This window comes from Cephus cinctus, unplaced genomic scaffold (assembly GCF_000341935.2).
Source record: "Cephus cinctus unplaced genomic scaffold, Ccin1 Ccin1_scaffold0048, whole genome shotgun sequence".
In the NCBI taxonomy this organism is placed as follows: Eukaryota; Metazoa; Arthropoda; class Insecta; order Hymenoptera; family Cephidae; genus Cephus; species Cephus cinctus.
Window position 1 is genome coordinate 26,086 of NW_014332793.1, and position 12,710 is coordinate 38,795.

Here is a 12,710-nt window from a genome sequence, read left to right on the forward strand (position 1 = left end):
ATTATCGACGTCACAAAAAAATGTTCCAGACAAAAGTTGTACGGTGTGGAGGGGGCCTTTAAGTGCGACCAACTTTTTTTTATTTCGGTGGAGGTGTTGATGCACAGTGAAGGTCACCGTCACTTTTTTAAATAAAATGGTGCACTTTTTTTCACAAAATCTGAAAAAGCATCCAATTTTATATAAAAAACATTAGAGGTACTTATGGCCTACAACCAAATGGTAATGAGATAAGAGCTGGGCAAGTTAGATAAAAAGATGCATCGACCGGGTGCCGGTATTGGAGCAACACGCATGTTTCAACATACTTGAACGCAATTCTCAATTTGTAGTACCTGAATGAAAAGGTCAAAACTGTTCAAACTATTCTTTTATTTCGAATTGCCAAAGTCAGGTCAAGATTGTCAACTTTTTGTAACGAAAGGTAGCATATTTGTTCTTTCAGGGTAATGAATAAATGTAATCTCAGATTTCGAATTCGTTTAAAGACTTTTTGGATATATTTTCTACGGTTATTGAAAGTGATTACTCTTTTCAAGTGGATTTAATTAAATCTAATTTCGAGTTTGCTTCTATATAGTTTTATTTTGGAATATGAAAAATATGAATAACTGCAACTCCATTTGATACGCTTACACGCTGTGTTTAAACCATTCTATGTAATGGAAGTGACGAACGATAAACATTTCTTTAAAGCAGAGACGTACATAATTCACGACACTCTATAAATCAGGACTTTAGTCCGTATTCTCAAAGCGTTCTCGTGAATCTCACATGAGACCAGTCAATACTTTGAAGTAGAAAGACGTATACGAGAATGATTAAGGCAGGCTCAAGAATACGAGCCCAGTAGTAATTAAATTGGTTTAAATGCGGTGTGTGAACGTACCCAATCATTACACTCACCTTCTCTCCACATCAGCTCGCGACCAATAGTTACTTTTTATATGTATTGAAAAAAATTCAAGTATTTAATTTATAGCTGCATATTATATACTTTTGCAATTATGTATTGGAGTCGTAGAAAGAATGTCTAATATTCACTTTTTACACATTCACAAAAATAAAAATTAATTGAGATTCGATGAACCTAACTTAATTGAGATCTAACCCTGGGATTTTAAATCCCTCGAGATTTAAGAGTTTATAGTCGGATAGGAGCAATATTGTCACACCGGTCGTGATGGTTTTCATAGCCACTTTCTTATAGCAACTTTTATAATAATTTTACATACTTTCTTCTTTGAAGTGCTTTTTTAATGTTTTGAGTACCTATATGTTCTCTCGCCTTAAGGTGTGTATTCACTCAATTCGAACAGAATCGTAGCAACAAACGTAAGCGTAATGACGTCACAATGAGAAATATTCTTACATCGTTATTCTCCCAGTATTTATTTTTACAAAATGGTATTACCGCTTTTCTCCTATGACAGAAAAGGGTTTATGAACTATGCTTAAATATCTAAAAGGTTTTAATTTTACATTCATTCTAAAATGGAGCTAACATAATGGGGACATTTATGTAATTGAACAAGATAGAAAATACTCTATCCTTCATAAAAATTATTCACGAAATGAAGATATTTATGAAGCATAAATCCAACTTACATTCCGTATTCATATAATGTAATAATAAATAGTAGAGAATAACATTGCAGTTTTCTCACTATTGAAATTTTATTATTAAAATTCACTGAGCAGCAGCCTCAACTTGCATGTTAATTTCATTTTAATGCTTTATCTGTCTGTCACTTGCAGATAATCCAGTCAGGAAATAAAGCACTCTCAATTTTTTAAGAATGCACAAAATAAACAGAATATCTCAATACCCACTATTTCTTTCCATTTCTCTTCAACATGAAAACAGCAGAAAATAGTTTACTTTGATAAAGAGTAATCATTATCCTATATGTATATTCAGTGCTATGTCACAGAAAGAAAACATCCCACGAAGACGTACCAATAATGTGAATCAAGAATAAATAAGGAAGAAAAGAATAATTTTGAAATTATTCCTGTCAGGGAGTACCATAAGGACTGTTTCTTGGAGATTGGGTCTGTAACGGTTGTTGAGCCTGCGAGACCGTAGACTGGGTTGAAGGTGCCGACATTGTTGTCGGTGCAATGACGCGGGCATAAACCGCTGCACCGGTAGTCTTCAATCCTGCAGGTGTTGGAATCACTTTCAGGCCATGTAAAGTTTTGATGTTTAGTAATTGGCTTGGTAAAATAATTGGCTGTGTCTGTGCTTGCTGCTGTTGACCAGATTGCTGCTTTCCTAACGTAACCCCACCCGTACTATTCACACCGACACCGACTCCCATTCCTTTATTACCGCTTGCCAAAACTATAGGTTTGCCCGCTAGTTGTGCTGTAACCATTCTTACGGTTTGTGATTGTTGTGGCTGTTGGGATTGTTGTTGTGAACTTACAATAATTTTTGACTGCCCTGGAGCAGCTTGAGCTTGTGATACAACCTGCAATTACAATTTATTAAGAACGTAAGTAATTATGTGGTTGCAAAAGCAGACCATTTATGGTATCATCTTTATAGACGAGTAGAAAATGATATTAAAAACTGGAACGTACTTGATATTGCGTCTGAATGATTTGTTTGCCTTGTCTATTCAGTTGGCTTGTATGGCCCGTAGCTGTGGCAAGTTTTAATCCTTTTTGAGCCAAGAGGCTTTCCACAGATATTAATTGGCCACCAGCTGCACTGGTTAAAACTTTTGCTAGAATCTTTTGTTGCTGCTGTTGCTGCTGATGTTGCGGTGATTGTTGTATCTGCACTGCAATTGGTTTTCCACCGATTTGCGCAATTATTCTTTGCATACTCGGAGACTGCTGTTGCTGGGTAGCTACAACGCGCTGTTGAAGTTGTTGCTATTATCGAGATATAAGTATAAATATATCTATTTTGGTACAACTTTAATATTAATACATACTGAATCATGATTTAACATACCTTCAACTGCTGTTGTTGTAATTGCTGTTGTTGGCCTGCAGACGGCGACGAAGATTGCTTAATAAATATAGTCTGTCCCTGAAGACCATGCCCTGTCAACAAGGATTTTATCTGCCCCGAACTAACTAGCTTTATTTGAGAAGCAAGTAACGTTTTTCCAGGTAAGGCATGTTGTGTTTGTTGTTTTACATTACTATTCTGAAGAATACTCTTTCCAGCTTGATTCGTTATCACGTTTTGCTGTTGCTGTTGTGTTTGAATTTTAGACGCAGGGAAAATTGCGGTAACATTTGCGGTATTGCTAGCTACGTTCGCAGTACTAGTTGTAGCGACTGCTTGAGCAGAGTGAAGCACAGAATGTCCAGAAAGTCTGATTGTCTGCAACCCAGCCGATGTCGATACTTGAATTTGGTGATGAGGAAAATGTTGATGATTGGATTGTAGTAGACTTTGTGGTGCATTTGTTTTCACTACGGTAACGGGCTTCCCACCGATATTGGTCGTTGCCACTTTTTTAGTTAGCGGTGATGGTGTCAATTGTTGTTGTTGTTGTTGTTGTTGATGTTGCGGTTGCTGCTTCGTTTCTATTGGAATCGAATTATCTCGTTCTATTATTGAAGCAGAATTAGCAGTCGAAATCGTCGGCGCTATTTCAAGCGTAGAAGTATTAGAAAAGGTAATGGGCGAAACCATAGCAGCGTTAGTTCCCGTTGTAGTAGTCCCAGTACTGATTGACGTTTGTTCCACCGTCGTAGGTTGAACCATAATAAGTTTTTCTTCAAGTTTCCGTTGCTCCTTTCTGAAGGACAATATAATCAATTGATAAAATAGTTCTTAGACGAACAATATAACATATTACAAACGCTTAAGTATACATTAAGAAGGTTCGGTGATGATAATCATAATAGTAATAGGGCAGCACAATTTCAACAAGGAGTAATAATCGTTCCAAGAATTTTAGTTAAAAAATAAATGGGAAAAAATACAAAATAACCTCGATATTGGAGTCAAAAATTATTACATTCTACCGTATGAAAATGAAAATATTTAATTTGAACGTTATTCATTATTACAGGTTGAGTATATTTATATAATGGAAATTGACACTTCTATTTTTTATATCTCAAAAACTGTACGTTAAAACTAAATCATATTCAAATTTTGCATAGGCCAAGATTTTGTTTTTGTCTAATGCAGAATTTTATCTTGGATTATGTGTCATGACCGAACCTTCTTAAGACGCCGATTAATGATACCCCGGTCAACGCTTTTTCGTTCAAAATGTGATTTTACAAACGTTTAGTAAAAAAGTAGTTTCCCAATTTACCGAGCTAGCTGCCACATATATCTCCGTTAGCAATGTTGCATTTAGCGCTCTAAATACCGAGAACGTATCTTCAGCGTTAACAGAAATATTTCGAAATTTTCCGAATCGTGTTTGTGAACAAGTATTTTATTAAGGATAATGGTTCAGGAGTATTTAAGTATCTACATCAAGGATTAAGAATACCTGGACATTAGGAATCATTTATGATATAGAGTTTAGCATGTTTTAAACGAGATATTTGAACATAAGGAACAATAATTAAAAGTATAAAGACATTGAAAACAATAACACGGACTATTTCATCAGAGCAATCAAAAACGACAATCGAGAACTTTTGAACATTTTAAACGAGGTTATTTAAGCATATGAAATAAAGATTTTGAATATCAAGTTATTGAAAGCGATGATTAGGTCAACCAGGATATAAAAAGCGATAGTCCGAGTAATCAGCAACACCTGAACATACGAAAGGATAATTGGAAGAATTCGGATATAGCGAACAACAGATGCCAAGTATCTGTGGACATCGAAATCGTTGATTGGAAACATCTAAGTATCAAGGAAAATAGTTTTGGGTACTTGGACATCGGAACGATGGATTGACATATGTTTATATTTCGCGATTTATCGCGAGAAACTACGAAAAGCTGGTCTCACTCGTAAACTATGCGAATTATCAGTCGCAATATTTCGTGATTATGAAATTTTGACGGTTGGCAAAATTGATCCGATGGCAGACAAGGTTCAAAATCGATAATCCGCAACATTGAATTATATTTGTTCCCTTATTTTTTTTGCTCGTAAGGAATATTTAATACTCTCGCTGCCGATGTAACATTACTTGTACACACCCTTGTCATTACAAAAGTGTAACATTTATGTTCCACCAGTGGCGAGAATGTTAAGGTGGAAATAGACGATTTGCAATCAAAAATAAATTACGCGACTTACACAAATACATACGGTCGAAAGATTTTGACAGCTGCCAGTTAAAAGAAAATTATTACCGAGCGCGAATACACGGACCATGGAGTTTAAAAATGACAGAATAAAATCCAGTGAAGATTATTAGATATAAAGAAAAAAGGAAATTACCTAACGATCGTAGTTTGAGCCTGTGTAGGAGGCTTTCGCTCTTTCTTCGGCGTACTCTCTTTGTTACTGTTGACAGGTTGCTCTTTACCACCACTGATTGATTTTGCAATAGGTTGAATTGATTTGTTTCGTGTAGCACCCCCGATACTTTTCTTATTCTTAGCCACCCCTTGCAATTGCTGGTGATACATTTCTGTAAAAAATACATATTTAAAATCCTGATGGAAGTGTTCAAAGTTGAATAATTATTCAAAAGCGCAACAGTAACAGATACCAACCAAATTCTGACTCGGAACGTGCTCGATGTAAATACAACCACTCTTTACGTCGAGGATAATACCTAACGCATGGATCTGCTTCATAATGTAATCTATCCAAGGCACCGGATACAACTGAATGTAAATATCCTTCCTTATCGTGACCACCCTCGCTGTCACTTTGATCTCTGATGTATTGCGAGTCTTTTAGTAACTGACAAATATCAGCTCGAGTCCCTTCACCGTTTGGGAGACGAGCAGTAGCATCTCGCACTAGCGCCAAGATCGTAACAAAGTTCGGTCTCTCGGCTACCAGCAATGAATGACCTCGTGGCTTATTTACACCTGAACCTACAAGAAATACTTAGGTCATTTAACATTTATTTTAAACAAGCATGAACATAATAATCATAACATACCAACGTTGTGCTGATAAATGCCTTTTACGGGTCCAACAACAGACGCATAGCCATGCATGCGATAGGTAAATGCTTTATGAGGTGCTGCATAACGCATGCGTTCCTGCCTCCGAAATTCTTCGCGTTCTTCAAGCGTCGAAGGACAAACTTTCCATTCAGTCGGACATAAAGGCCGGGGCGGTTCCCATTCTCCCAAAGCACCAACAGACCCAGCATCAGGATTAACAGAATCAATCACAGGACTTCCAACCCTTCCGCCTCCTCCAATGATACTTCCGCTACCGGTGCTGTTGTTATTGTTGCTATTAGATGAAGTTTGTTGTAACGGCTGCTTCACTGGAAGGACAGCACTTACAGTCGAAGTGTATGGAGGCCCGAGAGAATCCCTTAGAGAAATAAGCATATTCATTGGGTCAGTTTCATTTAAAAAAAAAATAAATATTTAATAACGATAAAAATTAAAATTTTTTTAATATTTTGGAAAAATCCTTATTCTTCGTATTACCTATGCAAGAGAAAACGAGTGCAGAGTGTGGCAAGACGAGAATCTGAATCTCTGCCAGCGCCTATCCAAGCATACAGACCCCGGCCCTTATTTTCCAAATAAGGTACAAACTCCTGCTCTCCATCAGATTGCTGTTCCCCATCGTGCGAGTAAGTTAATTCTCCTGCAAGAAAGCCGAGAGCGAGAGGTACGAGGGCTGGCCAAGATGGTGCCAAGGAATACCTTAATTTGAAAAAGAAAACAAAGATGCGCTGATGTGCTGGAAATAAAATTGAAAACACTGATGTGCTGGAAATAAAATTAAATCCCAACTCGCACCAATCATTCAATGGAGAAATTGGATTTCCTTGCCACTGCATCACTGCGTCTCTCATTTCAATGGTGCTCATACGATATTCTCCTTTCGAGACGAATGCATCCCGTATAAGAGAGAAGAAAGAAGTGTGGGTTTCCTGCATTAGTTCTCCATCGCCATTAATACTGATACCCTCACCAATCGATACTTCCTTTTCCGGTAAAGAGATTACACCTTCATCTTCACATCTAATTTACCATAAGTGTTATATTAATATTTCTCACAAAACCATTTGGAGAGAAACTTTTAAAGTAGCAAAAATTGTATACATACTTGACGTCTTCGAGTATGTCGATTCCGTCATCAAGTTGTATTGGAATTTCCATCATGTCGATATCATCCAAATCAAGTTGCTTCTTTTCGTTTTCTTTTTCCTTTGATTCTGTTTGTTTATCCTCGTTTACTCCAACTGCAACCTCACTTTTGACCTTCGACTCACATTCAAGATTTTCTGTTTCCATTTTAATATTTGCCGTGGGTAAGATTAAGTTTTTATTACTTTTTGCAATAGTAGGACTTCTGAATAACAGAAAAAGATAGAAACATTTTATCATATATATATATATATATATATATATATATATACAAATATATAAATATTTGTTTTAACTTCTGAATGATGTGGGAAGAATCACGGAGAAATTAATTACATTTGATAGATTCAATCGATAGGTAAAATATGATACGTAATACAACTATATAGTATAACGATTAAGAAACTACCACATTTACTATATAACAATTAAATCTGCTGATCGTTGTAGGGTTTACTTTTGAGAAAAATGTGTTTAACAGTTTTATACGCGGTCCTTTATATTCCGATATTAGAAAATGAATTTAAATGGCTACATCAATACGGTTTAGACATTATTGAAAATGCCTACACTGAAGTCTATGTTTTGCATAAAAAATAATTAAGAATGAAGTAATACATTTTGTTTTTAACTGGTTGCTGCACTTCATATGCATCTATGGGTTCAGTTTTTATGGTACTAGAGATCATTATTCGATGATCCGCTTCCAAGATCATGGAATGTTTGTTATTATCATCCGTTGTATGAGAGTAGTCACTGTTGTCACTCTCAAGCTTAATTGAATTGGCATTGGCAAACTTCGGTACGAGAGGTGGACAGAGAGAAGGTTGCTCCAATTTTATTTTCTTTTTAGCACTCGAAACACGCATGGAGTTCCCAAGCGAAATTTTGTGCTTTTGACCTATCTGAGCTCTTTGAGCTAAATCAGCGAGTGAAATGCCCTGTGTATTTAACTCGGGATGTATCTGAAATACATAAGTTAATTATGTATACCTAGATAAAATTATTTGTATTTTTTCTTCCCAATTAAAGCATCACATACATCACGACGTACTCTTCGCTTCTTATGTGTTATTAACATATTTCGGTAAGTGTCCTCTGTTTGTTCCCGAAGGAGAAACGATCGATTTGAACTGTACTGTGATCGCTGTAGTGTCGAAAACACTGGACGAACAGTTTCATCTTCATGACTCATTTGCAAACCTCTGATAGGCATGTATTGTAATCCCATGGTGGTACGCTTTTTCTTCTTTTGTTTAGCTCCTCCATATTGTTGATGAGGATAGTTCTCGTCGTTTTCAGAAGTTGTGTCAACAGAAAACGTAGTATTAGCTCCAAGCTCTGCCTTCAATGCATCCAACTCTTCTATGTAACGCAGCTGAGTTTTTTCTTCAACTATTAAATGCCATATTCATTAATATATCATAACAACAAATGTATACAAATATTGTCTTATTAACCGTAAAACGGAATTTTCTCTTACCCAATGCAGGTTTTGGCTTCCGCCATTGAAATTTAGATATAGTTCGATGAATTGGCTGACTAAAACCCTGCTTATATGCATTTGACAATAAGCACTCTCGCGATTTCAATAGTTGGCCAGCAAGTTCATAAGTACGTTTACGTTCTTCAAAAAGTAATCGTCTTTGTTGTGCCTTACGTACTAAACTGCGCATCCTTCTAATATCTGGTCGAAAGTGTCCCGTAGATAGATGGTTATGGAAAGAATCTAATGTGGTAACGCCAAACCTAACTCAAAAATATTATTAAATACTATCATTTTACTAAATGATTACTGGTTTTATACCTCTGATTCTCTCTATGAAATAGCATACGAAGTGTCTTGTCACATTCAACATCTACATCACAATCTATGGGAAACGCTGGTAATAGGCAACGGAGGGATTCACGCTGACTTTCAGTTAGATACTCTTGCCAAACACGAGGATAATCCAAGAATTCCCGAAATATTGAGAAATGTTCGCAAAGATCTTGTGGTAGTTTTACCCTGGTCCCAGCAGCTACACATATCTCCCATCTCTATGTAAAAGCAAAAACTATTAAACATATGCTAAAATATGAACTATCATTGTATTAATTAAAGTCCTGTTACCAAAGTATTTGAATCCTCTTTTGTTGGATGTTGTGAACTTTCTGTTCCTTCTTCATCATCATCAGCAGAACTATGACTTTCTGAACTGCTACTACAGTGTTCCTCACCACTTTCTTCTCCACTGCCTGTTGATGTACTACTTCCACTACTGCTACTACTGCTACTATTACTCCTTGAACCATGTGATGAATCTTCATCTTCATCTTCTTCAGCACCAGAATCCCCACCAGCAGAACATTCATCCATCTACATATCGAATAAAAATATGTTTATTTATTACATGGAAAATAACTTGAGTATGGGAATGGTCAATGTGTATCGAATTTGAAACATAGACATTTCAATTTCAGGTATGAATACAATACATAAATTTTAAGCAATAGCATACAATTAATTTATATAGAAAAAACCTTTTACTATGAAATATTTATATCCATAAATATACATAGAAGCTATGAATTAGACTATATTATACTTATTGATTTGAAGTGCAGTAGAATATTGAAGAACTAATGAGTGAAAAGAAAATGTCTTAATCAAACGATATCTAAATATTTAACTTCTAATCTTAGTCGTAAGATATAAATTTACTAAGAACACACCTCCATTTTTTAAATCCTTTTTTTCTTCGCCGTTCCCTAGATGTTAATTCACACTGTGTAAGTATAAACTGTTCTGCCTCGAAACTGACAAAATTTTCAGTAAACAATGAGGGGAGCTTACTAAATTGAAATGTAAACTCTACTATTTTTGTGATGATGTGAATCTTTTCGTTATTGATCGTTATTAGGTAATTTCACTATTCAGTGTTCCATCTGTCACAGCAACGCAGCAACGGCACTCCTGCTCGTCCACGAAATTCAGTCATGGCGTGGAGCGCGGACAATCCACGATGCTTGTATAGTAAGTATTTCAAGTGCACATCACGTTCCTTTCCCTTGTTACCGTTCGTAGCTTTCCCAGTCTGTTCAGAAATTTAGTTTCCCGATCATTGTATCACGTATGTGTTTTCAACACAGATGGAATTATATGCAAATACAATTGTATCCCCAGGTTTATGTAACTTACTTCTCTTTGTAGGTTCACAGTTCATGGTGCAGCGTAAGTTTCAAAATTCAACGAGGTTCGAGACCTTTTCTTTACCATGCGAATAAAATTTTTACGACAATCGTAAATAACAAAATTTGGATATAGAACTCCCCAAAGCGGAGTTCAGCCCATATTTTGCAAAGTTAAAAATAATTTCGACATCATTTTCGCAACAATTAAATGGAAACTGAAAAAGTAATCCGATTCGAATTTTTCGAATGTTCATCCAAATTTTCGGGTTGAATTATTCCTTCAGTTTTTAGTTAATTACTGTAAAAGTGGTATCAAAATGATTGTAACCCTTGCAGAATGTGCGCTGAACTCTGCTTTGGGGTAAAATATACTTTATTCGCGACTGAACTATAATAGCCACTTTATTCCCTGAAAAGCAGGACTAAAGTAGCATTTTATTCCCGCATATTTGGTTTTCCCGCAAATTTACTTTACTCCCGCATTTTGCGGGAATAATGAACTTTATTTATATAAATTTTGAAAATTTTTGAAAGTTTTGAAAAGGTGAAAAATTTAAACATTTTTAATTTTTTGAATATTTGAAAAAACGTATATTTCCATAGTCCCACATTTCCGTAAGTCCCACTTTTCAAGAAATAAAGTGGCTACATAGTTTAGTCGTGAATAAAGAACTATATGTAACACGAGAGTAAAGTCGGTTATTCCGTCGGGTGATTTACTGCCCTCGCTTCGCTCGGGCACTAAACTCTCACTCGCGGGAATAATCAACGACTTTACTCCCTTGTTGCATAATGTACTATTAAAATCTTGTTATTTATTATTTTCGGTTACTTTTACTCGCCTGGTAATGAGAGGTTCGGGGTTCCTTAGTCCATTCTATTTTCTTCTTTTTCCTTAATCAGTTATCACCCCCTTTAGGGAGTAATTATCAGCGGCTTATACCCTTATTCATAGTCCGTCCTTATCTCAAGGATGAAGGACGCCTTGATGAAGGCTTCCTTCAATCTTCAAAGCGTCCTTGTTACATAGTCACACCTCAGCTCTCACTTTCAGAAGGACGGTATATTTTAGGGTTCTTCGATTCCGATTACATTCTTTAAAAGATCGATTATTTTGGTCAAAAAATCGATTTTATAAGTCGATTCTATGCTATTCGATTTATTTATGAATCGATCCTTTACCCCAAGAATCGAAAAATCCGATTCTTTTTTGAAATTTTTTTGCTTGCTGACAGAGGAAGTTTTGTTCATAACAAAATCTCATCAGCATACCCAATTCTTAGCGTTATTGCCAAAAAATATTTAGCGGTTATTGGAACGTCAGTACCTTCAGAGAGATTATTCACAAGGGCTGGCAATATTGTAACAGAATCTACGAATAGAAATTCGCCCGAACATCTACAACAGTTATTATTTCTAAATTCGTTATCTATGAAAGATTGGCAGTTAGAAATAAAATAAGTAATTTTGTATTAAAAATTAAATAGTATAAGTATGCTTTAGAAAATCTGTGTTTCGTAAATACTTTCCTTAATAATATGCCATTTTCTAAAACGGGAAGGCCTGATTCTTTAATTACCTATTTAATGTATAAATTAATTTTAAGAATCAAAAAACTAAAACCAATTGAAGTTCAAAATTAATAAATATGTATTAATATAATAAAAATTATATGTGCTTGTTTTAATTATACATAAACAATTTGTTTACGATTTTTTAGATCGATTCTTACAAGATCGACTCTTTGATACCGATTTTTTAACAGAATCGATTTGTATAATTCGATTCAGAATCGATTCAAAAATCGATTCTTTTAAGAAAATAGAACATCCCTAGTATATTTTAGGGACACGTAATTGCCTATAGTGGCAGGACTGGCCGCTACCTCAGTCCCTCTTCGTCTATTCGAGCGGCATTTTTTCAAAGAGTTTGAAATAGGGATCGCGTAGTCTATACCAGAGATGAGTAGGGAGATTGCCAATGAGCCTGTTTTTGATGAAGGCAATTTTTCTTTGGTTTCGGCGCGCCACCTTAGCGGAGGGCCCTCGAAGCAGTTCCACGTTTTTGATTGGTCGTGTATATATAGTAATACTACGCGTGATAATCTGGAGCTGTGTTTTGGCGCGTCGACGCGCCACCTGAACGAGACTCTCGAACTAGTTCCACGTTTTTGATTGGTCGAATGAATTCGTGTGTTCCTCGAGATCCACGATTTTAAACCGGGTGACACTCAAATAGGGAGACTTGTATCCACCTTTTTTTTTACAGGATATTACATAAACCGTAGTAATAAGGT

At 35.8% G+C, this 12,710-nt stretch overlaps 1 protein-coding gene across 5 annotated transcripts; it reads right to left on the reverse strand.

Moving 5' to 3' along the window:
• Positions 1-477: 477 nt before the first annotated feature.
• On the reverse strand, positions 478-10,355 carry LOC107268358 (nuclear factor related to kappa-B-binding protein). Of its 5 annotated transcripts, none has more exons than XR_001537811.2 (16): positions 9,956-10,354; positions 9,354-9,599; positions 9,048-9,280; positions 8,724-8,989; positions 8,283-8,635; positions 7,859-8,205; positions 7,200-7,445; positions 6,890-7,114; positions 6,572-6,793; positions 6,067-6,452; positions 5,669-5,998; positions 5,391-5,583; positions 2,969-3,767; positions 2,590-2,886; positions 1,609-2,477; positions 478-1,424 (listed from the first exon to the last, which is right to left on the reverse strand). XR_001537811.2 is itself a non-coding variant. In XM_015741075.2 (16 exons), exons 2-16 carry the CDS (start codon positions 9,959-9,961, stop codon positions 2,019-2,021), a joined length of 4,608 nt encoding a protein of 1,535 aa, XP_015596561.1. In that variant the 5' UTR covers positions 9,962-9,991; positions 10,077-10,354; the 3' UTR covers positions 1,364-2,018. The 5 variants fall into 5 exon arrangements, 4 of the variants coding, with proteins under 4 accessions (XP_015596561.1, XP_015596568.1, XP_015596549.1 ...); XM_015741075.2 differs by having other exon boundaries at positions 1,364-2,477; positions 9,956-9,991; positions 10,077-10,354; XM_015741082.2 differs by having other exon boundaries at positions 1,364-2,477; positions 2,590-2,871; positions 9,956-10,355.
• Between the last annotated feature and the right edge of the window lie 2,355 nt (positions 10,356-12,710).